Source organism: Lepidochelys kempii, chromosome 13, assembly GCF_965140285.1.
Source record: "Lepidochelys kempii isolate rLepKem1 chromosome 13, rLepKem1.hap1, whole genome shotgun sequence".
NCBI lineage: Eukaryota > Metazoa > Chordata > Testudines > Cheloniidae > Lepidochelys > Lepidochelys kempii.
Window position 1 is genome coordinate 25046318 of NC_136392.1, and position 23775 is coordinate 25070092.

At 47.2% G+C, this 23775-nt stretch overlaps 1 protein-coding gene across 8 annotated transcripts in view; it reads right to left on the minus strand.

The window, feature by feature from the left end:
- SGK2 (serum/glucocorticoid regulated kinase 2) overlaps positions 1 to 23775 on the minus strand; it is a 35630-nt gene that overhangs the window by 4168 nt on the left and 7687 nt on the right. For 4 of the 8 annotated variants that reach the window (XM_073309822.2, XM_073309818.2, XM_073309819.2 and 1 more), the window contains 9 exons: positions 13405 to 13474; positions 11402 to 11459; positions 9417 to 9466; positions 8584 to 8641; positions 7747 to 7830; positions 6800 to 6931; positions 5469 to 5581; positions 4682 to 4718; positions 3585 to 3671 (listed from right to left, as the gene is read on the minus strand). In XM_073309822.2, coding sequence (XP_073165923.1) covers positions 3585 to 3671; positions 4682 to 4718; positions 5469 to 5581; positions 6800 to 6931; positions 7747 to 7830; positions 8584 to 8641; positions 9417 to 9466; positions 11402 to 11459; positions 13405 to 13474 — 689 coding nt within the window. Of the gene's footprint in view, positions 1 to 3584; positions 3672 to 4681; positions 4719 to 5468; positions 5582 to 6799; positions 6932 to 7746; positions 7831 to 8583; positions 8642 to 9416; positions 9467 to 11401; positions 11460 to 12681; positions 13065 to 13404; positions 13475 to 14024; positions 14212 to 20153; positions 21074 to 23775 lie in introns of those variants that run through there. The other 4 variants (XM_073309824.2, XM_073309823.2, XM_073309825.2 and 1 more) reach the window with 4 other exon arrangements.

The window sequence follows — 23775 nt, forward strand, 5'->3', positions numbered from 1 at the left end:
AACAAAACTCAGATCAGTGGTGTGGCTCTTTCCCCTAGATGTACAGCTATTTCCAAAATCACAAGTGGCTGACTAATACAGTTCAATTAATCTGGGAAGTTGCGGATTTCCCATCCCTGTATCTAGCATGAAGACACCTGTTATGTCAAGAGGTACTGGTGACTGCTAGATCACAAGCCTCTTTGAGACTGGGTGTGAATGTACCCTTCCATAAACATAACCGTCAGGATAAGTTCATCAGAAGTCCCCTCATCTAAGATCAAAGTGGGTTGTGAATCTGCCCAGGAGGTTGGACTGAGTGGGTGGAAGGGGTTGCTGAGTAAGGGGGAAGAGGTAGAACACAGAGAAACTAAGAACAGACAGAACAGAGAGAGGCAGAATCATAAAACAAGAAACCCAGGCAGGAGTTGGTGAGGACAGCATGACCCTGGAGAAAGCTAGAGGGAGTTTTTGGGTGTATTGGCTAACGAGGCTTGGGGCTATAAGCTAAGAAACTGCTTCATTTGTTCTTGGTTCCTCCTGCATTCAGAGAAGCAGAACTTTGACACAGTTGTATTTATTTACAAAGCAACACCTGATTATTGCCAGTTTCTACTCCCATCTGGCACACCCCTAGGGCCCCAAAATTTGACTAACTGCTTGGTTCAAAAAGAGGCAACAACACTCTTAAGAGAAAGCAGGGGTCATTTCATGGGGGGGGAGAGTAGTGAGTTAACAAGAGACATTTGATGAATGACCGAACTGGGAGCAGGTAAATTACAGAAGTGTCTGCGAGTGGTCTTAGCCAGCTCCACAGACTATACTGGTAGACACTGCCCAGTAGGGGAGTTTTATGCTCTCAGTGCTGCTACTGCAGGGCATGGATCAGCGTTGACGTCGCACTCCCCATCAGTACCCGTCCCGAGCCGGGAATGCTAATAATCCAACCAGCAGACCAAATTCAGTGACGAATCCTGATCATGGGCCACCTGAGGCACGTTGCACATATGCTAAGAAGAAATGCTGCTACTTACATATTGTAAGACCCACATGCAAGATTTCAATAGTGCTTTACAAAGACAACAGCACACCAGACACAGTGGCATGTAGCTATTTTACACACTAGCAATCTCAGCATCGAGTAAGAAGGAAGAGTCAATACATCTAAGCTTCCACAGAACTTGTACTGAATTCATATCATATGGCTCAGTTTGTGGGCCTCAGCAGTAAAACAGATGCAGCCTTAGAAGCATATCCTCAGTCGCTGTCCTGAGCTTATGCACAGCAGAGGGAGTTGAATGGAGCATGCCTGTAACATGGCAATGGACCAGCACTAGATTCAGGTGCATAAGCAGCTTTGTGTTGTGTGTATTCTATTTCTCACAGAAAATTCTGCAAGGAGGAGAATGGGACTGGAGTAGCTGCAAATACACCACAAGTCTCCCTTCCAGTTGCCTCCAGGGAGTCTCATTTCTACCCAGCACTCTAGTGAACAAAATCCAGGCTGGAGAGTTACTTAAATCTGGCCTGTTAGTGTTAAGGAACCAGAAGAGAACCCACCTATTGAATGCAGCCCCCTGCAGTCAGTCCGAGAAGCAGCAATGCTTCTAGCATTTCAGCTGCATTTGGGTGAGTGGGACAGAAAAGTCCGGTGAGTTGCAGGAAGCATTCCCTCTCCTATCCCAAGCAAAATATATTTTAAATTGTGTCCTTCTCCCACAGGGGACACATTTTACCTTGCCACCATGTACACCTGTGCTAGGAACAAAACATCCTATTCTTCTTGGTAGCATTTTATAGCCACTTTGCAGTGGTGATGTCACAAGGTGCAAGGCAGCAGAGAGGGTTACAACCTGTGTCATCAGGAGACACTAATGACCATGTGACTATGAACTTGGTGTTCTGTGAATTAAGGGACAGCAGCAAGTAAATATCTGGAACACTGTGCTCATAGCTACAGGAGTAAGTATTATAATCAAGGAGCGTAGCTACAGAAGGTCCTGGCTTCCAGTGTCAAGGTTGTTACCATGGCTACTGGAAGTCTTGCCAGGTTCTGTAGGAACTCCCATTCCAGAATCAGCAGGATTCCCCCCTCCCCAAAAAATTGCAACATTTTTAAAGCAAGTTTATTCAATGTACTAATCAGTTTAGTAAAAGCCATCCTGGCATAAGTTAAAATAAGGCCTTCTCTACATAGAAAAAATTGTAATGCTTTAACTATAATAATGCAGTGAAAACAGTACAGCCCTGTCCCCGCCTCCCCTCCACACACACCCCCCCCATGTGGACAGTTTTATCAGTGTAAAGTTATACTGATGTAAGCATCTTTATACTGGTCAGAAAATACAAAATATTTATACCAGTATAAAAGAGATGTGTGTGTAGACCAGGCCTATCTCCTGTTAATTGAATGCCCCAGTGAATTTCTCCTATTTGGATGTTTAAATCTTGAAACCTGATACCTGTGGAACAAAGTTTAAAATGAAAACAAAAAACCACATGGTAAAGATATAAGAGTCAGCTAGCAGTTTCTGCAAGGGTGGCATTGAGGGGGAAAAAGCATCATTATTAGGTTTCAGAGAGGACACCCAATTGAGATGAGTAAGCTTTTTAGAGGTAATGGTTCACAGTCTATTGGTCCCATCTATACTTGGACCTTGCTACTGACAATGGTCATCAGCAATGGATCTTCCTCAACCCTTCTAAACCCCATGACAAGAACAGACATGTTTTCAGCACCATTCCAGGGAACAGAAACTAGGCCTTCCTCAAACACACCCTATTAAACTCAGGCCTTGTCTTCACTTCTAAAACCACGAGGTAATTAATGCATACACGCTATCCTGAAGTTAAAACCACAGGGAAGACACTTTAGTGCAGACCTCCCCTAGTTTACCTTGTGGTAAAACTAACGTGCCTTGTCTTCACTGTGTTTTTACCTCAGGATACCTCAGACACATTACAGAGTAACAGCCGTCTTAGTCTGTATTCGCAAAAAGAAAAGGAGTACTTGTGGCACCTTAGAGACTAACCAATTTATTTGAGCATAAGCTTTCATGAGCTACACTCCAATGAAGTGAGCTGTAGCTCACGAAAGCTTATGCTCAAATAAATTGGTTAGTCTCTAAGGTGCCACAAGTACTCCTTTTCTTCAGACACATTAGATGCCCCAAGGTAAAGGCTGTTTTTCAGCAGTAATAATCAGGTTTACCCCTCTCCCACCAGTTGCAGTAGGAATGCAAGTGGTGGGAAGAAATGGGGGATGGCAGTGTTACATTGCTAAAGGGAATAATGCTTTTGTAAAAAGGTAATAAGAACTTGGTGAGACCCAAACTGCTAAGACAGCAATGGGGAACAAACAGGAAGTTTTAGCCTCCTTGTTTCCTTTCATGCAACATGCCAGCATATTCAGCACCGTGCACATCAAAAAAGAGGCTGAGACTGTCTCAGATCTTAGTCCCCGATTTTTCAGTGATGCTGAATACACACAGCTCCGATTGACACCTCTGTGAGGAACTGAGCACCTGCAGCTCTGAGGTATCAGGCAGTTAGTGCCTAAGTAATTCCCAGTTAACAAGAAAGTTGTCAGGTTGGCCATACTGTACCTCTGGGGTGCCACAGAAAGTTGATGTCGTTTCCTCTGGCTCCATTCCTTCTTTGCAAAGTCCAAAGTCTGTCAGCACTACGTGTCCCTAAAGAGAAGAAGGGATTTCAGCCTAATCAAGCTCTCCCTGGGGGCGCATGGATTTCTAGCCCCCTCTGCTGTTTTCATGTGCACCTTTCAGCTTCCCAACTGCTGGGCATTTATACATACAAACAGATTGAACAGGCAATCTGATGGGAGACTTCTCACAAATATATGGTTTAAATGTAGGCTTGTAAGGATTTGATTTTTATCAGTAAATGTCAATTTCACTGTACCCACAAACAGGTGTAAAAATATACACTTCTATCTGTAATAATAAAATTGACACTTTTTTCAAAGTTTTAGAAAAATGCTGCTTGAGAACTTTTTAGAGTTTAAGGATATTTACTTTGTATATATTTTGACATGTGATATTGACAATCTGTGTTTTAAAATGGTTATAAAGCTTTAACTTTTTGAACCTCAATGTCAGCTATCATTAAATAATTATCTGACCTCCCTGCAGTGTCTGACCCCCCCCCCAAAATTTCCTGCAACAGTGAAAATTTAGAAATTGGGGTCAACATTATTTAAAAAAAAAACTGAAATAAAATTCTGCCATGCCTATGTATAAGTATCTATTCAGTCTAGCCAGACTAATCAGCATAGCACTGCCATCAGTTGAACAATTAGCCCTCATCAGTCCAGGGAATTGCTTGGTTAGCAGAGTTTTACAATGCTCAAGTCTAGGCCTGCCATATGGGAGACTCAAAATGCTTGTCCACGGGTTAGTACTCGGAAATAACAAAAATGCTAACATCTGAGCTCTGGGAAACTACAGAGTAGCTGGAGCGTGCATGTGTATGCAGAGTTACTATAGCTGCTTGCTTTACAAGTCAGTGTTGTGGCTCCCCCTACTGAATGGATTTGGGGTATACCAGGTTATTTGGTGGGGGTAGGGCGGGAGGAGAGAAAAGGGAGGCAGTAATTACTCATGGTTCCTCTCTGTCATACCCAAGCTAGCGGTCACAAAAAATTGTGAGGAAGCAGGCGTGTTTGCAAGAGAGCCGAACATACCTGGCAGTCCAGGAGGATGTTTTCAGGTTTTAAGTCCCTAGAAGAAGAGAAAGACGTGATGCTGAACCAGATTTTCCGAAGAGCTCTACGCACAACAGCTCCAGTTGAAAAGAATGGGGACTGCAGGGGACTGAGAAATTTTGACAGTCTGGTGCACTGAGGTTTATGAGAACCCCATGACCATCAGGAACTCTAGAGTTACAGCTCTCACAGCAGCCGTGAATCAGCATAGTATGTGTTTGATATATAAATATTAGAGGCTGTTAGGCATATGTTTGAGTATCTGGTCGCACAGTGTGGCAGTTACAGCTGCTGTGGGAAACATCTTTAATTTCCTGACCTAAGACTTCGCCTCTAACGTGTTGTACTAACTACCTTCTCCTCCCATTCAAAACAAACCAAGCTAACTTCGCCCCCTCATCCCCAAAGCCAAAACTCCATTCACAGACTGAAAGAGGGAAATCAGGGGATGGGTTATTTCCCTGAAAGGGGCTCAGGGAAATGCTACATGAGAAGTTCTGAAACACACGGGAGATCCTGGATTGAGAGCATAGTTCTGAAGGTAGCTGCCTAGTTTAGGAGGGCAATGCAGCCCTGCCCAGTAGTTCTGCACTTTGCTTTTAGGAGTGCCTCTTGTAACATGCCTGCATGGTTACAATATCAAGTAGTTTCCTGCCCCTCCTCAATATTATACACACACTTAGGGGCAGCAGGGCGGGGGGAAGGGAGGAGCAGGGAAGAGGGAGTTACTAGTGCCTGCTATACACACCAAGGATATGCACTCTACCTGTAGATTATGTTCAAGGAATGCAGGTACCCTACTGCACTGGCTACTTCAGCTGCATAAAAGCGGGCACGAGGTTCACAGAAACAGCGCTCCCTTTGCAGGTGGAAGAAGAGCTGAACAGAGAGGAAAGAGCCTGCTGGTTACTTGGGAGCAGTCCTCTCCCGTCGCCCCCCACCCCGAATAGTCCCTTTTCTACCTTCTGTTCATGCCCATTGAAAGCTGCCCTCTGCCCCCAAAGCACTAACACCTCCTTCCCAAGAAGGAGAGCTGTGCAGCTAATCTCAAGCCTTTGCTTGTCAAGAAAGAAGTCTCCTCCTACAAAGGGGCGAAGCCGCCTATTTGAAAGCCAGCCACCGAGTGACCACTGCGGTTTGCAGAGAGTAAGGTGTGCCAGCCATACAGAATTAGCTAGAGCCAAGCTGCCTTATTTAGCAAGCTAAAGGTTTTCCTGGATGGGTGCAGCCATGCTCCCCCACTGCACCCCCTCCCCAACATCACCATTACAGCCAACCTGATCTCAATATAGTCATGCCTCCACCTCGTTACAATGTGTAGTGTAGACTGGACCTGTAAACAGGCTACACATCAGAGACAATGTCTGGCAATGACACACCTAAGACCCCTTCCCTCCTATGAATTGTAACTGGGCAGGGAACAGCCAGGTTCAACCAGGCCTCGTGATGGAGCATAGAAGGAGCCTTTGCTGCTTCAACATTTGCTTTCAGTTGAGGTTCAGGAATGGGAGAGGAGGTGGTGCCACAGAGCAGCTTCCATACGCTAGAACAGGATGGATGAGAGGGACTCATACTAGAGTTTTGGCAAGCCAGCTATAGTCAGACTTGACCCCCAGTGGTTTGAGACATTGCCATTCCCCTCCCTCACCACCCTTGCCTCAGATGTTCCTTCACTGATGGGCAGCCCGACCTCTGCTGTGCACCAATAGGAGAAGGCCCACATGAAAGATTGCAGCTGAAGCCACAAGGCAAGCAAGAGAGTTAGGTGGGGTGGGGGGGGGGGTTATTTTACAATCTAGATCAGAGAGTGCCTATGTGGCCAGGCTATTGCATGCAGAAGATTTTGCCAGATGTTATTTCTAAGCTGCTTGGCACCAGAGTCTCATTCAAAAGACAGTGTTCCTAAGACAGGTCTCTGACTGGACTGATCAATGTCACAGTAGTGTGTGTCCAGTTGGAACAAGGCCATTTCAGCAACAGGCATGATGCTGCTTTAGCACAAACATCCACAGCCTGGTTCCTGATGGGAGACAAATAGAGCCGGGACTGTTAATGTATACAGTGTGAGTCTAAAATGACAGCTGTTCTTGCACTCACCTCTCCTCCATTGACATAGTCTAGCACAAAGTAGAGCTTCTCAGAGGTCTGGAAAGAGTAGTGGAGGCCCACCAGGAAAGGATGTTTCACGTTTTTCAGCAGCACGTTGCGTTCCGCCATAATGTGGGTTTGCTGTGCAGAACCAGGCAAAGATGTGTTAGTACGTCAGTTCGTGTCGTTCCAGAGTCTGGTAGGCGAGCGGCCACCTAGTGCTGAGAGATCTTCAGATGGAAGGTTCTCGACAAGTTCCCGGTATTGTTATTCATTCTGAGGCCAGCTGACCATTCCTGGGGGTGACTAGGTTTAGTCTCCGAAAGGTCAATACCCAGTCCCTCTAAAGGCTGCCTTGGAACCTGACTGAGTTAGCAAGCAAAAGCTTGTCAAACAGGATTCCTCCAGAAACATGTTTGACAATTCCTCCCTCTCCTACCTCCCTGCAGCCCATCACAACACACGCATACTCCACACTGTGGTACGCACTAGCGCCCACAGTCTACAGCGCAGGGTCTCCTCCTGGAAACACAACAAGACATAATGCCCACAACTGCGAGAGCTCATCAGTGAAGTTAATGGGTCTACTCACAGCTGTAAGCACTATACTCGCTAGTAAGTATTTGCAGAATCAGGCCCAGGGTTTGGTGTGGAAGCAGAAATATTGTTAATGGTTATAGTGTAGACATAGGGGCTGGGTGGGCAAGGACTGAGCAGTGGCAGAGTTTGTCTGCACCATGCTCAAGCCAGTGCTGTTCAGCTTTCCTTTTCTCTGCACCATGATCATTCAAATGAGACCCCTAAAAGTGAGGATCGGTCGGGGTGTACACCAGCAGCGACTAGAGCAAGCAGCACAAACACGCTAGTATGATGCCTTGCTTTTATCATGAAGAAAAAACACCAAGAAGAGAAGTGAAACCCTCCTCCCCTCCCCAGAGGGCTCATCTATAATGTACCTCCTTTTTCTTCAGGATGGATTTCTTCTGCAAGACTTTCACAGCATAAGACATCCCATCAGACTTGCGTTTGGCCAGGAGAACCTACAGCAGAAGGGCCAGGTGAGGGGCATGGATCTCTGGTGCTCAACACCATTCCAGTTTATTTTATTAGTTTTTCACACCACCTTTGCACTAGTGCAGGTGACTGCACAAGGGGCCAGGCTATGATTTTAGAGCATGAAAAGCCAGCCAGGTGTTTTCCCCTTCCATCCCTTGACAAGGGCACACAGCAAACTAAGCTTCCCCTCCATTCCCCAGCTACCTTTCCCCTCACTCCACCCAGTATCCAACTAGAGCAGTTTCAGAGCACAGAGGGAGAGAATCCCCTTTCTACAGGATCACTGTCATCTCACAAAGCACAGACATGCCCAGGGACCCTCACCTAGTTGTGTGAGAACGTGCCAAGATGAGCAGTATTTCAAGGGCTGCTCTATACCCTACATCCTACTACCTTTGGGGTAGTAAGATACCACTCACCCTCTTCCTCTGGGCTGCTTGGAAGGAAAGTGGACCAAGAAACAAGCCTGGCTCTCAAGCCTTGCCAGTCAAGCCTTGCCAGGCAATGAAGGTGCAAAGCACTGGCTAGCCTGTTGCCTTCGACCTACCCTATTCACTTGTTTAGTGCTACAGGCCTCTTTGTTCCCAGGCCCGTTTCTGCACTGGTGACGGGCTACTCAAGAGAGGGGCACATGAAGCCCACTCCACTGCTGGTGGAAACTAGTTCAAAGAGAAAGAGGAGACCATGCAAGGAGGCCTTTAGAAACCCATGACCGACCCCAAGCTACACCCACTTACTTTTCCAAAGCTTCCTTTGCCAATAACTTTCAGAAAATCAAAATCCGTTGGCTTGGCACTGTTGGACAAGGAGACAGCAGGTTACCACCCAGACCACCCATTCCATGGGCTAAATGTTAAGGAAGGTTTTTTTCGAAAGTACATGAGGAGGGTCAGCCCTGAAAGATGGGTGGGAGACATAATCTTCATTCACTAGATAAGCTTCCTTCCCTCCTCCAGCCACACATGCAGCAATCCGGGAGGCAAAGATTTTGTATGGAGCAATACAGACACACAAGGGCAGCAGTGGGGTGGAATTCCTAGCCAAGTATGCCAGACACATGGAGAATCTGCTCTCCTGAATATGACAGTGGCAGAGAAAGCCGTTAAATCCTCAAATGCACCTGAAGGTTAGGTGCAAATGAAGCTCTTTGCTTTCTCTCCCTGAAGACTGGGAGGAGCTCTGGCTGATAAAGCAGACAGCTGGGAGATGCAATAGAATCAAAATAAGGAAGCGTCTCCCTCCTCCACCTAACACGGAACCAAAGTACCAGGTGGAAGCAGCAAAAGACAAGGGACTGGGGGTGGTATTAGAGTGCGGGCAGGAGACGAGGATCCTGACCTCAGTCAAAGTGACAAAGCAGAAACCTGAACATGTGACTAGCTATGGCTGAGCCCCAGAGAGCTGAAATTTGAGATATGCGCTATATCGGTGTCTGCCTGGGCCATTTGCTGGTTATGATTTCTTTGCTCAGATGGAGCAAATCAGATGGGAAGCCAATCATTTATTTCACTGCAAGGCTCACCTTGTGCACCAGGTTCAATACTCTCCCATGTAAACACAGGTTACTTACTTTGGATTAGCAGAAGGGCCAAGGTTGATGTTGTCAGTCGGTGTCAGAGGCTGGAGGAGACACAGATATTGAACTATTAGTCAGTGGTTCCCTGAGAAGGAACCTGGGATTCCAGTGAAGAGTTTCAAAGCAGACGTGTTCTTTCACTCGCTGCAGGAAGTCATGTGTTACAACCCCAAACAGAGACGGTCAGCCTATTTTTGAGTCAGAATCTCAGCCAACAGTGGCCCTGAGACTGCAGCAGTTGGCTTTATCCCGCCACCCTCAGTTCCCAACTCCTCCAAGTTCACCAGCAAGAGTGGAACAAATCTTCTGGCATCTGGCTGGATAAGTCCCTCCAGAAGGAAGGAGGTCCGTTGCTGGACACTGCACAGGACAGGTGTGGGGGGAGAGGGGGAAATGTCATTTCCCTTCCTCACCTAAGCCCTACTCACGTCCTAAGGCAACAGCATCAGCCAGAACCCCACACGCCCAGGCAAGCCCCTCATCAGCCTGACTTAGCCATTCGGAAGGCAGCTACTCCTGTGAGGAAGTGACAGGAGGAGGTTTAGCTGCTGGCAGGGTTCGTGCGAGATGAACAGCCTCGGCGTCAGGAAAAGCCAGGTGCGATGTTACACTCACTGGTCCCTCTTTGCGCGCGAGTCACACAGACCGCAGGAACACATGGGCGATTGCCACCATCTGCACCGGGCGATGGACTCATACGCAAGCACACTAGGGGAAAGCTCCCCATTTCTGTAGCACTTAAAGACCCTCCCTACCCTCGCAAGGGCTGGCAATCTCATCCCCATTGATAGCAAGATTGCAGGGACCCTAGGCACCTGCCAAGCACACCCAGGGCTAGAATTCAGAGCCAGGAAATTAATCTTCCTACCTCCAGACAACAGCACTAATCCAGCCCATGACTCAGGGACAACTCAAAACTGAAAGCTACGCTAAAGCCCTGGAATTTTGATTTTCTCTGGTGGCACGGGGCGGGGGCGGAGCCCGTTCTCTTCCTGCCCATCCCCCATACACACAGGTCCTTTTCCTCCTCTTCCCCACCTCTAGCCACAGGGGGATTTTCCCTGTCCCTACACTTTACAGGAAACAAGCCCTCTCTGCCAGGACTGTGTGCTCCTTACACTTCTGCTTCCTGCAGTGACCCCTGGTCAGAATCAGAGCAGCTCCCTCCTCTCCATCCAGCATTGCCCATCCGTGACCACAGGGACAAGACAGTGCTAGAAGGAAGCAATCCCAGAGGCTGCCGAGGAGGCGTGTACTAGTTTTATAGGGTAGAGTCTGCAAGGACTAAAGCCAGGGAACACCCCCCACCCTGCCCAAACACCCTCTGCAATGAATGATTGTGGGTTGGGAAGAGACACCTGCACACACACACCCCGTGAGCATGGGGTGGAGCTAAAGAATCCCCACCCCTGGAGGCGTGTGATTGACTCGCCGAGCTCCAGGGGAAGTGAGGGGTGTCTACAGCCCTGCCAGGGGATCAGCTGGAGGAATAGTCACAGGTGAAGCACAAGGGCCCTGCCCAGCATGGACTCACTGCAGCCCTGCAGGATTCTCATGGCAGGAATGAATCAAATATGCAGGTGTGGGGTTAAGAGTGCCCAGCCTGGTGCGGTTTTTGGGCACTCTTTTTTTGGGGTCATGGCTCAAGATCCACAGTCAACTTGATGGTGATGCTCCCAGTGTGGCTGAGGAATCCTGCAATAACGGGAGCTGACTCAGGGGGATCGCAAAAGTGAGGTGTCGTGAGTCACCTCCCACCCATGGCAAGACAAGGGTCATCTATCCCCCATACCTGGAGCGGAACGATTCCAAACAAACTGTTCTTTGCCTGAAAAGACACCCCAACCTCCTCCCTCTTTTCTGAGAGGAGAGAAGGATTAAGGCTAAATTGTCCAGCTCACATTTCTCCTACAAATGTCCTTCCTCCCTGTTACAATTAGCAGTAATTCTGCATAGGAGCCAGCAAGCCAGAACCTTACCTGGGGGCTGTTATCCGGATTTTTAGAACGGTCCATTAAGAAGGCAACTCTTTCAGCACTTGAAAGAAAAAGATGATAATAAAATGAACCAGCAAGGAGACTGTTCATCAGCACTTAGCCCTTAGCCCCCAGCCTGTCAGGGTTCAGAGCCAGCCTTCAGCACACGGAAAGCAGGCATCCGTTAAGGGGACCTGCATGATCTTCCCAGATGAGAATGGATAGAGCAGGAAAAAGGATGTTACTACCCAGTAACTTGTGGCATCACAGATCATACTTCCAGCACAACGTCTGGAGTCATGAGGCCTGATTCTTCATTGCCCTGCCGCTTGTATAGCTGTTTCCATTGGTGCGGAGGGGGGTACAGAATGTACTCTCCCTCTCTCTTATTGGGTAGCATTTAGCGACCTCATTGTGTACCCATGTAAGTGACAGCACAAAGTGCAGGCCTAAGAAGAATGAGGCCCAAGGTATTTAAGTGCCCAGGAGCAGCCACAAGACTATCTAAAACTCAATTATCAGGCCAAAGTTTTCAGGAGTGACCACTGATTCTGACACTCTGTGTTTGGGTGTCTTACATGTGATGCCTAGTACCCCATTTTCTCAGCTGTTGAGCACCTGAACCTTCCATTGGGTTCAACGGGGCCTCAGATTGGGTGCTCCTCCCCACAAAAGGCACCTCAAAAAAGTGGCCCCTTTTGAAAAGAGGCCCCCCACTTCTACTGAGCTCAGAGTGCAGATGGGAAGTTGCTGCTGGGACAGAACCAGCCAGAATTCAAACAGAGACAGTGTCTCATCAGAGCCTCTCTGGTTCAGCCAATTGCTGCAGACAGAGCTGGCCCTGGGGTAGTGTGGCCCTTTCACTCAGTCACACTCCACAGCCTCTCAAGAGGGGGGACCTTATAGTCTAACAAAAACCACGACAATCTAGTGCAGCAGCCCAGGTGAGGACTCCTCTTAGCTCACTGGATAGAAGTTCAAGCAGGTGCTGAGAACAGCAGGGATGCTACGCTTTCAGCCTCATGATGTGCTCGGGCTCAGTGCCCCTCTCCAGACACAGACGGTCCTTTTGGCTCTGCAGGGAAGCCAAGATAATGCAAGCTGGGTTTGACCACATGGCTTTCCCCAGGACGGTGCTGGCCCAGTTTTGATGCCGTTTCCCAAGCCAGCATAGACCAGGTCCACACACATCTGACACAGTTTTACAGACTTTACTAGCCCAGGTAGTAAAGCAGGTCTAGACCCAGGTGAGCTCTGGGCTGCAGGAGGCAGGCCAGCGTTACCTGGGGCATCTTTTAGGAAAGAGCTGTGCTCAGCAGTGGTTCCGAGCACCAGCTCCAAATGGCACTTTGGATCGACAGGTGCAGGAAGGAACCAAAAGAGACACTTTGTAGCTTGGCCCTCTCTCGTTCCCGGGAGCTGGTTTTCTGTGGTTGGAGATCATGTAGATAAGAACAAAGGGAGCCAGCCCCAGCCTCCACTTTCCCTTCTAAGCCCTCCCCTTTAGCTAAGGTTAAATAATATCAAAACCAAGTTCCTTCCCCACCCCCCGAAAGCTTCACATATTGTCTTGGAGGAAGCTCTGCAGACATATGGGGAGTCCATCCATCTCTGGAGCATTATCCAGGCCCATGAAAACCCCCACCACTCTGTGCCCCTTGTAACCAGCCAGCCAAACCGCACACTGAACACTCCTAGGTCTCTCCCTCCCCCCTTCCCCCCAGTGCCAGTGTGATCTCTCACAGCAAGACGTTCCCCCTCTGCAAGACGCACGGGCCACCTGGACTCCCAGCAGCTAGAGAAAGCCCCTCCTCCAAAGCAGAATCAGTGCCATGGCAGGGGACGCTCCCTGGCAGTGCCTGTTTGTACTGGAGGCAGCTCCCAGAGCCCTGCCCACAATTCTGGCCCGTGCCAGCCCACTCTGCTCACCAATTATTGTCTAGAGCAGAGGTTAGCAGGCTGTGTTTTAAAGGGCTAGTGTCCCATTGAGAGGCTTTTATACTCACTAGGAGCACAGCCTGGAGCCCGAGGCCTTGATGGTCTGTTCTATCCTCTCGCACCTGTGCTTTATAAGATCTGCGGGAAAGAAAAGTTAGAAAACTAAGCTGATTAGCTGGCGGTGTGAGCACAAGAACACAGAGGCCTGTTTGTTCCTAATTGACCTTGCCCTGCTCTTCAACATCCTTCCCCCCCTCCACCCACACACCAGAGTAGCCAGGCATTTATAGGAGCCAGGACAGCTTCCCCCAACTCCATCAGGGACCTTTCCTCAATTTACAAGCTAACCAATGAGTACTGATAGCTGGGGACCCCCCAGAGGTCTGATTTGCACAAGCCTCCCCCCACAAATCACCTCTCAGAAAAATTCCCTGGGTCTTAGTCTCCCAGCAAGGGAAAAAAAAATCACAAGACAGATGTGTTTACACTGGCATACATCATACTTGGAACTTGCATCGCCCCTTTCATTCAGGGCTCTCAAAGCACTTCAAAGCATGAATCAGGCCTCACAACATCCTCAAGCAAGCCTCGTTATTCCCCACACCCAATCATGGCACTGAAGTGACTTGCACAACAACATACAGCAACCAGGGTCAGTCAGGATTAAACCCTAAGAGTTGTCCTGCACCTTGTGTTGTCCTGCACCTTGCGTCATCAGTCGCACCAGCGCAAAGCACGTGTCAAATGTCACCTTTCTGATTCGGTGGCATTTTACTGTCACTGTACAATAAGTGCAGGCCAGTGGAAGAGTTGGGCCCAGAAATCCTGTTTTCTGGTCCCCCATCCTACAGGCAGAATAGAACTGGATCCAAAAACTGCAGCATTTTTTGAAAAACACACAAACATATATATTTACAGACACATACACACACATAAGATATAAAAACATGGCAGGTTTCAAAGAGGAATGATTTTTTTGGTTAGCTAATAAATATTTTCACAAAATTTCCAGGCCCTTCACTTCAACCCCCGCCCCAGCTTTGCAACGGAAAATAGTGGGGGAGGAGAATAAAAGAAAGGAAACCAAAACATTTTTATTTAAAAAGAATCTTTTACAAAAAAAACAAAAAACAAAAAACCCAGAAGATTCCTTTTTTTAAAGGGGAAAAAAAAAGGGAGAGGGCATTTCCATGAAAACTAGTGTTTCACTCAACAAGTGTTGAACAGCTGTACTGTAGGACAAACTCAGCAGCACTGGCTGCAGACGTACAATCCCTCCTAAGCTGGGAGTTCCTTTAGCTCAGGTAATAGGTTTGGAGATAAACATGAACAAATGACACTTTGCATATTAGCCTAAACACCTGGCTGGGAATTTGGCAGGGGAGCCAAGTCCCTGAACAGACAGGCGTAGCTGTGAGCTGAGTAGTTGTTAACAGGGCACAGTCCACTGGTCTGGGACCCAAGATTTAGATTTGGTGATGAGATAACAGACTTTACAAGCTTCTACTATAGATTCAGGGCAAAAGAAGTGGAATGAACCTTTATGTAGTCATTTCCCTGCAGCATTATGAGCCCAGTAAGACAGCAGCATTGTGCTGTTGCATGAGAACCAGAAAGTGATGCTTGGTGTGCCTGCCATTGCAGTGATGGCTGCAAGATCATCTTCCCAGGTGCCCAAGGACCGTAATCTATTTGCATACAGATGCCCCCTCCCTTCCCCAACATAAGTGCACTAGGCTGTAACATTTACCTGGACTTTTCTCTCCTGTGATAAGCTAAGGGAAGTTTGTTCGATTCTACTACCAATAAAAGCTTGCATTAGAGTTTGTTTGCCCTCCCCTGAGGTTACCGGGATAGCATATCAGAGGACTGCTTTCAGAGTAGCAACCGTGTTAGTCTGTATTCGCAAAAAGAAAAGGAGTACTAGTGGCACCTTAGAGACTAACCAATTTATTTGAGCATAAGCTTTCGTGAGCTACAGCTCACTTCATCGGATGCATTCAGTGGAAAATACAGTGAGGAGATTTATATACACACAGAACATGAAAAAATGGGTGTTACCATACACACTGTAGGGAAAGCGATCACTTAAGATGAGCTATTACAAGCAGGAGAGCGGGGCGGAGCGGGGGGTGAGAGGGGAAGAAAATCTTTTGTAGTGAGGGCTGTATTTTATAATGCCATGGACCAGGCAGCTCATTGGCAGAGAACCACATAAACCTGCCGGATATCACTGTCAAAATGGAGAGCAATGTGAAGAGTAAACCAGCTTTGCAATGGATAACATGGCGACCACTGGCTTTGAGAGCACAAAGGCAGCCCCTGAATAGCAGAGCAACTTAACCCAAGCCACAAGGACTGGTAGAATGAGAGGCAGCTCAAGAAGCAGCCATCCTTAAAGGGCAGGGAGGAATTTTAAGGATGCAATAGTCTTTCATCTCTGTGGCTTATGGACTTGTCTATGGAGTAACTGGGACTGAAATAATTAGTTGAAGTTGTCTGGTGCTAGTCTGTGCACAGATGGTCTTACTGTGAAATAAAAGACCCCTATTCTGGTATAACTTAAGCCAGCAAAAAAAAAAATCAGTTAAAGTTATCAGAATAGTGTTACCTTACTCTGCAGTAAGAGCATCTACGCAGACGAGCATCAAAACCAAAGGAGTTCGCACAAGTGGTTTAGGTATTTCGGTTCCGGTGACCACTGCAGACAAGCCACAGCAGCCAGCTTTTGAAGACAGCTCAGCACATTGGGTATGGAGCTTTCCCGAAAATCTGTCCCATACGCCCGATTCTCCTCTCATTCACACCCATGTAAGCCCATTGATTTTACTGCAGATTTTCACAGGTGTAACTGAGAGCTAGGTTCAAATTCCAGACTCAGGTCATAACAGAGAAGGATGTGGTAGCTTCTAGCTTAACCTCTAGAGGACAGACTAGAGGGTCTCTCCAGGTCACTAAGAGCAAGGGGTTCTCAGGACAAATTTTTTGGTGGCCGAAGAGTGCGGCCACCAACTCTTGCTGGTGGCCGCTCTCACACTTTTTCCTAAAATACTCAATTAGCTTTAAGAAAAACAAATAAATATGCACATATACATGTCCAAATCATTGTAATTATTTATTGCTAGTTAGTAAATCTGTTGTGAAAAGTGATATTAACAAACATGAAAGTATCACTTTTCACAGCAGATTTACTCAGCCCCGGCAAGCCTGGGGACAAATTAAGCCCTGGATGCGGGGGACGAAGTAGGCAGTAGGGGCCGGGGCAATGGAGTTGGGGGGGGCGGGGGAGATAGTGGGGGACCAGAGTTTGAAGACCCATAGCCAGAACCCAAAGCCCCATGGCCAGGGATGGAGCCTGAAGCCAGGCAGCTGGAGCCTGCCACCCCACCACTCTAGAGGTGAAGCCTAAAGCCTGAGCCCCACCACCCCTGGGAAAGTGGGGAACTCACCAGCTGCCTGTTCCTCCAGCGTTGTGCCCCAGCTGTCTCTAGAGCGGAGCAGCCAACAGCAGCAACACCAAGACGATGCATTCTGGAGCAACAGGGAGGGAGTTGGCTGCTGCTTTGCCCCCAGCCCCCAACCACAGCCCAGGAGGCTGTGGCTGCAAGAAAAGCCACCGGTGGCTGCATTTGAGAAATGCTGGACTCTACACTGCGTTAAACCCAGAGCACCAGGTCTCGGAGCCCAGATCAGCTCAGGTGACTTAGGCTTGTGAGGCTGGGGCTGCGGGACTATAAAACTGCAATGTAAACAATCAGGCTTGGGCTGTAGCATGGGCTTTGAGACCCCGTGAGGGTGGAGGGTCTCAGAGCCTACGATCCACCCAAGCCCAAACATCTACACTGCAATTTTATAGCCCTGCACCCTGAGCCTGCAGATCCAGGCCAGCTGTGCTGTGCCGCAGGTCTTTTATCACAGTGCAGACATACCTTTACCACAAGAGAGCTAGTCTCCTCCGGAGCTGGGCAAAATTTTTCAACAAACTTTTTCTCCCCCTGCAGATTAGGTTCTCCCCATGCATTCCGTGAGCGTGAGTTGATTTCAGCAAATAGTTTTGCTCAAACAACCTAAAAAGTTTTTCCAACTTTTTCGGAAGTTTTTCATTTTGATGTTTTCAAAGTGAAACGTTGAGACTTCAATTTGAAACAGCTTTTCTTCATTTCAAAATTCAACGGTTTAAAATAAAACTAAAAGTAAGAAGAAAAAAACCCCTCAAGATCTAAACAAAACATTTTGTTTGACCCAAAACATATTTGCTTGGTTTTTACACTTTTCTCAATGGCAGGCAAGCCAAAAAGACACTCAGTTCTGGTCTCCTCCTCCAAGCCAAGGCACAGGATGAGGCTAGTGAAGGTTGGCTGGGTCAAAACAGAACAGCATGGGCAGTGTGTTGGGCGTGCAGGGCAGAGTTTTCACCGCTTCTGCTCATTTTAAGGTCCTCTCCAGTGGTGTCTTGCTGGATTCAGTGAAACTACTTGACAATTCACTATGGGAGAACAGCAGCGCTTGCTTTGTATCTATCAACTGGGTCACTCAGGGACCAGGACCTCACTTTCTTATGCATTTGAGAAACACTATGCAGGTCTTAGTTCGAGGTCAGCCCTGTGCTCATAGTACCATTTTCAAGGCACCTATTGATATGGCTGTGATCAGAGCGGGGCCTGCCATCCTTCCCCATTTGGTCCACACACACCCCTTTTCTATGAGGTTGGCCTTCTCTTAAGTCGAGGCAGCTTCTGCCCCTCTGGGGGTTTCAAACCAAACAGCAGGTACGCAGGCAGTCACAGATCCTCCTTGCCCTAAAGCCTGGGGATCTTCCCAGCACACTTAAAAACTAAAAATAAGACCAGAAATAGGTCACAAAGATACACGAGAGTTCGGTTCGAAAAGAAGAAAGGTTGCCACATTCTTGCCTCTCTTGGGACTGCAGGGAAGCTCGAGGCATAGCAAGAGCCCCAGACTGGGGAGGCACATGATCCCAATTAGTTCACTTACATAACAGGAGCGCTGTACAGGTGGGAGACCGGCTGCTGAACCCACCCACCTGTCCATCTCCCCCCACCCTCCTCCAGTCTATTGCTGAGAGAATCACCTTGCACAGACCAGAGGCACTTCAGAGGTGGCCGGCACCTATTCTCACGGGAGCCATGCCACCGCACAAGTTGAAGCAGTCATTATAGTTAATAACAGCCCCTGCAAAAATACACTCTGTTCAGAGCACAGGACAAGCAGCTGCCTCCTCCAAACCCTCTTTCCACAATTTCACCAGATGCGACCCACATTCCCATGCCAGTCTATTATTTAATACTCTCCCTACATATAGATCACAAACATGATTCTTACCTTGCAAGAAGAGGCAATCTCATCATAGCCTTGTTTTGTGTGAGCCCCACTCCCCACCCCTCATCTCTGATGTCATCTCTCCCTCCTCATGTCCTATCTAACCTCATTGTAAACTCCTTGGAGCAGGGACCTTGCCCTTATCCTTGCCAGGAAGTGGCAGTAAGGACAGGGAAGCTATAATTGTGCAGGCAGTTTGTATTGTGGAAGAAGCATCAGGTTTAAGAGCCTGAAGGTCTGAATTAAAGAGGGGTGTGGCAAGGCACCAAGCTCCTGCAGCTAACCAGAGAGAGGTGTGGTTACTGACAGAGAAAACACATTAAATGCGTAATGTCAATCCACGCTTTCCTAGAACAGTGGTTCTCAGCCAGGGCATGTGTAAATACAGATCTTCCAGGGGGTACATCAACTCACCTAGATATTTACCATGTTTTACAACAGGCTACATAAAAAGGACTAGCAAAATCAATACAAACTAAAATTTCATAGAGTCAATGACTTGTTTATGCTGCTCTATAGACTATACACTGAAATATAAGTACAGTATTTATATTCCAATTGATTTATTTTATAATTATCTGGTAAAATGAGAAAGTCAGCAATTTTTCAGTAAGAGTGTGTGGTGACACTCTTGTATTTTTATGTCTGATTTTGTAAGTAGGTAGTTTTAAAGTGAGGTGAAACTTGGGGTACGCAAGACAAATCAGACTCCTGAAAGGGGTAGAGTAGTCTGGAAAGGCTGAGAGCTGCTGTCCTAGAACATGGATAGAGACAGTCTGAGCACAGAGTTGTTCCCCAGCTAAGGTTTCGTTGTACAAGTGCTCGGGGATGACCAGCCATTCCTCCAATGTTTGCTTTAGCTGTCCAAGCAAGGCTCCAACTTCCCCTGCCACACGTCTAAGAGATAGAGACACCCAAGGCCAGACAGCTCAGTTACACTTTCACCTCCCCAGAGTTCAGTGGCGTTTGCGGAGCTCAGGTCTAGGAACTAGCCAACAGCATGAGGAAAGGCTATAAGCAGAGGGAGATAGCTTCCCTTTTAATTCGTTAGTTACCCATCTCACAGATTCTGGCCTGTCCACATTTGCATGGAGCTTAGTTCTGAGCAGGCACCCCCCCAGAATAAACCACAACCCTTGTGTTCTGATTCCTCGACAAAAAAGTCGCAGCTGTAGGACAAGCTCTAGCTCAGTGCTATGCGCAGGGCACTTGTTCCCATGAGGATCAGCACACAGAAAGTCAGCCAAACTCACCCGCGTCTTAGAACAGTGAGACAAATAAACCTGACAAGCCAGAACAATAGCCAGATGTTTAAAATTGCCAGCATTTTGCAAAATACATGAGAACAGGAAAGGAAGCATCAAGAGCGCACACACACCTGCATCTGATGAAGTGAGCTGTAGCTCACGAAAGCTTATGCTCTAATAAATTGGTTAGTCTCTAAGGTGCCACAAGTACTCCTTTTCTTTTCACACACCTGTGATCACTTCTACCAGCAGAGCCAGCATCCTTGAGTAAGGAAAGCAATCCGCAGCAGGCTGGTTCAAAGACATCTCAGCACCCAGCTTTACCATCCTCTCCGGGACTCGTACCACAATCCGCTGCCCTCCCTGAGCATGTGCCTTTTAAAGGCTGTAGAGAAGCAGCAAATGCTGCTGCAACAGTCAGGCCTGCCCCAGGAAATTCACACACCCTCCTCTTCTCCCTTTGGGTCTTAAACATCCTCCTTCCTGCCACGGCTGCTGTCTCTATTGCAGACCCAAGGGGAGGAAGCTAAGAAAGGAGAGGAAGAGAGAGCTGATTTGCTGTGAAGACACCCATGCTGGAAGAAATAAAGCAGAGCAAGGTTTGAGACCGGCATGTAGGTGATGATGAGGCAGAGAGGATGGGCCCATTTGGTAGGAACCAATTAAATGCCTAGTGGGCATCCGAGTTCAGATGGCCAGTGTGGGACCGTGCAAGGGAGAAGCTGTCTCCCATTCCCCCACCCCCTTTCAGAACACACAAATCACCCATGGCCCCTGATTTTCTGCTTACTGTGTCATTTAACCCCTTCACTGCTGGATTACCTGCCACATGTTCCTATCCATGTTTGCAAGCTTGTTCTGAGTTTTTTCCCCACTGTGGACGGACTTCAGCCTTATCAAAATGGTGCCCTAGTAATAGCTCTTAGTATCACTACCCCCAGGCAAACCCCTAGTGCAGCTAGGCAAAGCTGCTCTCTAAGGCACACTTGTCCTGGTGCACCTTACTCTGCTCTCAAGGAGTGCTGGGCCAAAAATGGGTTTTCCAGTTTGCTGGCAGTTCTGAAAAATTGGGGAGGGGAAAAGTAGTTTCAGGTTGACCCGAAAACAAACATTTTTGGAATTAAAAAAACATTTGTTTTAAGGTCAAATGACACATTTTGTTCAACCACAAAATGAAACGTTTCCTTTAGATTTCCAGTGTTTTTTCTGTTTTCATCTTTTTATAAAAAATAAAACAATAGAATGAAAGGAAAATTCAAAAACGTCCAGTCCTTTTGACCCCCCAAAATCAAATCATTTCAACTTTGGGGGATTTGTTTGTTTGGTTTTCAACATGAACAGTTCAGTGAAACTGATGTGAATTCACAAAACATTTTGGTGCTGCTGACTCTGCCTTTTTGGTTGAAAAAAGTTTCGGCTGTAAAATTTCCCTCGGGGCTTGTCGGCACGTACAGTGCAACAGCGGCGCAGCGGCCTCGGTAGTGTTTAGGCCACGTCTACACTACCACTTATGTCGGCAAAACTTACTTCGGTCACTATGCTTCTCCTGCCGACACAGCTACCGCCGCTCGTTGGGGGTGGTTTAATTATGCCAACAGGAGAGCTCTCTCCTGCCGGCATAGGGAGGCTGTGCCATTGTAAGGTCTCTAGTGTGGACAGAGCTTTAGTGAAGACACTCCTATGCCCATAGGAGAGTTTCTCCCGTTCCTGTAGTTAACCTACCTCCCCAAGAGGCAGTAGCTGTATTGACGGGAGAAGCTTTCCCATCAACATAGTGCTGGCTACATGGGGAGTTAAGTCAGTGTAAGTACGTTGCTCTGGGCGGATTTTTCACACCCGAGTGCCGTAGTTATTTCTATATCGATCTGTAGTGTAGACATGACCTGAGCTCTAGTCTCAGGAAGGGTTCACCTACACCACCGCAAACTGTGGCTGCTAGCTGCTTTGCTTGTCTACCGGAGGGGTTTGCTCTGGTGTAGCTCTGGCTGGCAACTCACGGCTGAAGTCCCCACTAGGACGAGGCCTTAGATCTGGGAGGACTTCCTGACGCTCTTATAAACGAATGGCTGTTCTCTTAAAGCCGCAGATGGACCATGTAGGTTACTAGGTCGACTGCGTAGGAGACTGAGCTGCTATTTGCAGGTGGCTGTTTGGTGGCATGTATGAAAAGAGTTGGCTGGGCCTCCGCGGCAAGTGCCCACATCACAAAACGTTCACAGCTAGCACCCTGGGAGAGAGGTTAAATGCTGTACGGGACTAACCTACCCTTGCGGATTTGTCTGCACCACAACTGCTAATGCTGTTGGGTCACACATCAGCTAAGAACTACACATTGTAGTGCAGACAGAGCCCTGGAAGCAGTGCTTCCAGCTCAGGTTGGAGGTGCATTGGAGGAAGAGTTCACACACAGTTACTACCTTTGCTGGTACCTGAGTTCTGAAAAAAGGGATGATTTCAATGTATAGGGCTATCAATCTGGCACTTTTCACCTGCAGTAAATTCACACACCGAGAAAGAGAGAGAGAGAGATAAACTGCTGCCATAAGCATGCAGTGAAAGAGTTAATAATCTTCTGATGTAACAGAAACAAAGCAGAAGCAGAGGGGGGAAATACCCATTATCAAGGGGCTACCCATCTTCTCCCATTTCATTAAAAATAAACATTTTCCCATTGATTCCACTCTCATTGCCAATAAAATCTACTACTCTCAGGTGACAGAGAATGTCATCCTATAATAATGTGCTTTGCATTGTTTTTAATATAAAATGCTAAGTGAATACTGGAGACATCAAAGCATCAAGGGTGTGTGATACTATGCCCATAAACTCAATGGGAGTAGGATCACACTTTGTAATACAAAGTAGGAGACATTCTCTCCCAGAGAGTATAAAAGGTCTAATTGGGGTGTGGGCAAGGACAGAATTATGATTTTTTTTCCTCCAGAGTTTCAGCTTTCATTAGGAAAAAAAAAACCTTCCATAAGTGACCCAAGTATAACTGATATAGCAACCTCTTCTTGAGTTTGAAGAGTGGCTGAAACAATAGTGCTCAGCCCCCCTCATTTGAAAGTGGGATAACTCAGATACAACGATACTTTAAATGTCAACATTGTTAAATATTTTGCTGCTTATCATGTAAGAAGCGAAAGGCAGTATCATATTGCTTGAACCTTTCTTATTCCCATGAGATCAAATCCGGAAGTTCTTAGCTAAAAATCTACAGCAATTACAGCTGATCAGGAAATGATTATTTTTTCCCATGAAAATTTTTGACAAACACATACTTTTTGTCTAAATTTTTATTCAAAACAATTCCATTTTTTAAAATCACAAAACTGTAAGCCAAACATTTTCAGGTTTTCAGCAACCAAAAAACCAAAATGTTTCATTTTCAAATCAACATTTTCTGGTTTCCTCCCCCTCCCCCAATGAAAACCCCAATATTGTTGATAAAAACATCTATTTTTTCACAAAAAAAATCTCTTTTGTCAAAAAGCCACTTTCTGTCAAAAAAATGTTTTGGAGAGAAAAATTTCAGCCCATGCTAATTGCAAGGTGTAATGGTGTAAACATATAACAGTCTGGAAAATGGTGATTGTACTCCTGGGCCCTCTCTTCCATTGACTCTCTGGTCTATTTAGATTGTAAGCACTTTGAGGCAGGGACTGACACTCCGTGCGTACAGCACCAAGCACAAGGGGACCCTGCTCTAGGGAAGAGGCCTGTAGGTGCAATCATAATTCTGGCCTTAACACTGTAAGTATAACTAATCCGAAAGGGATAAACACAAAGGCACTTCCACTGCATCCAACTTTGGGAAATTAATCCAGTCAAAAGCCTTTACATTACATA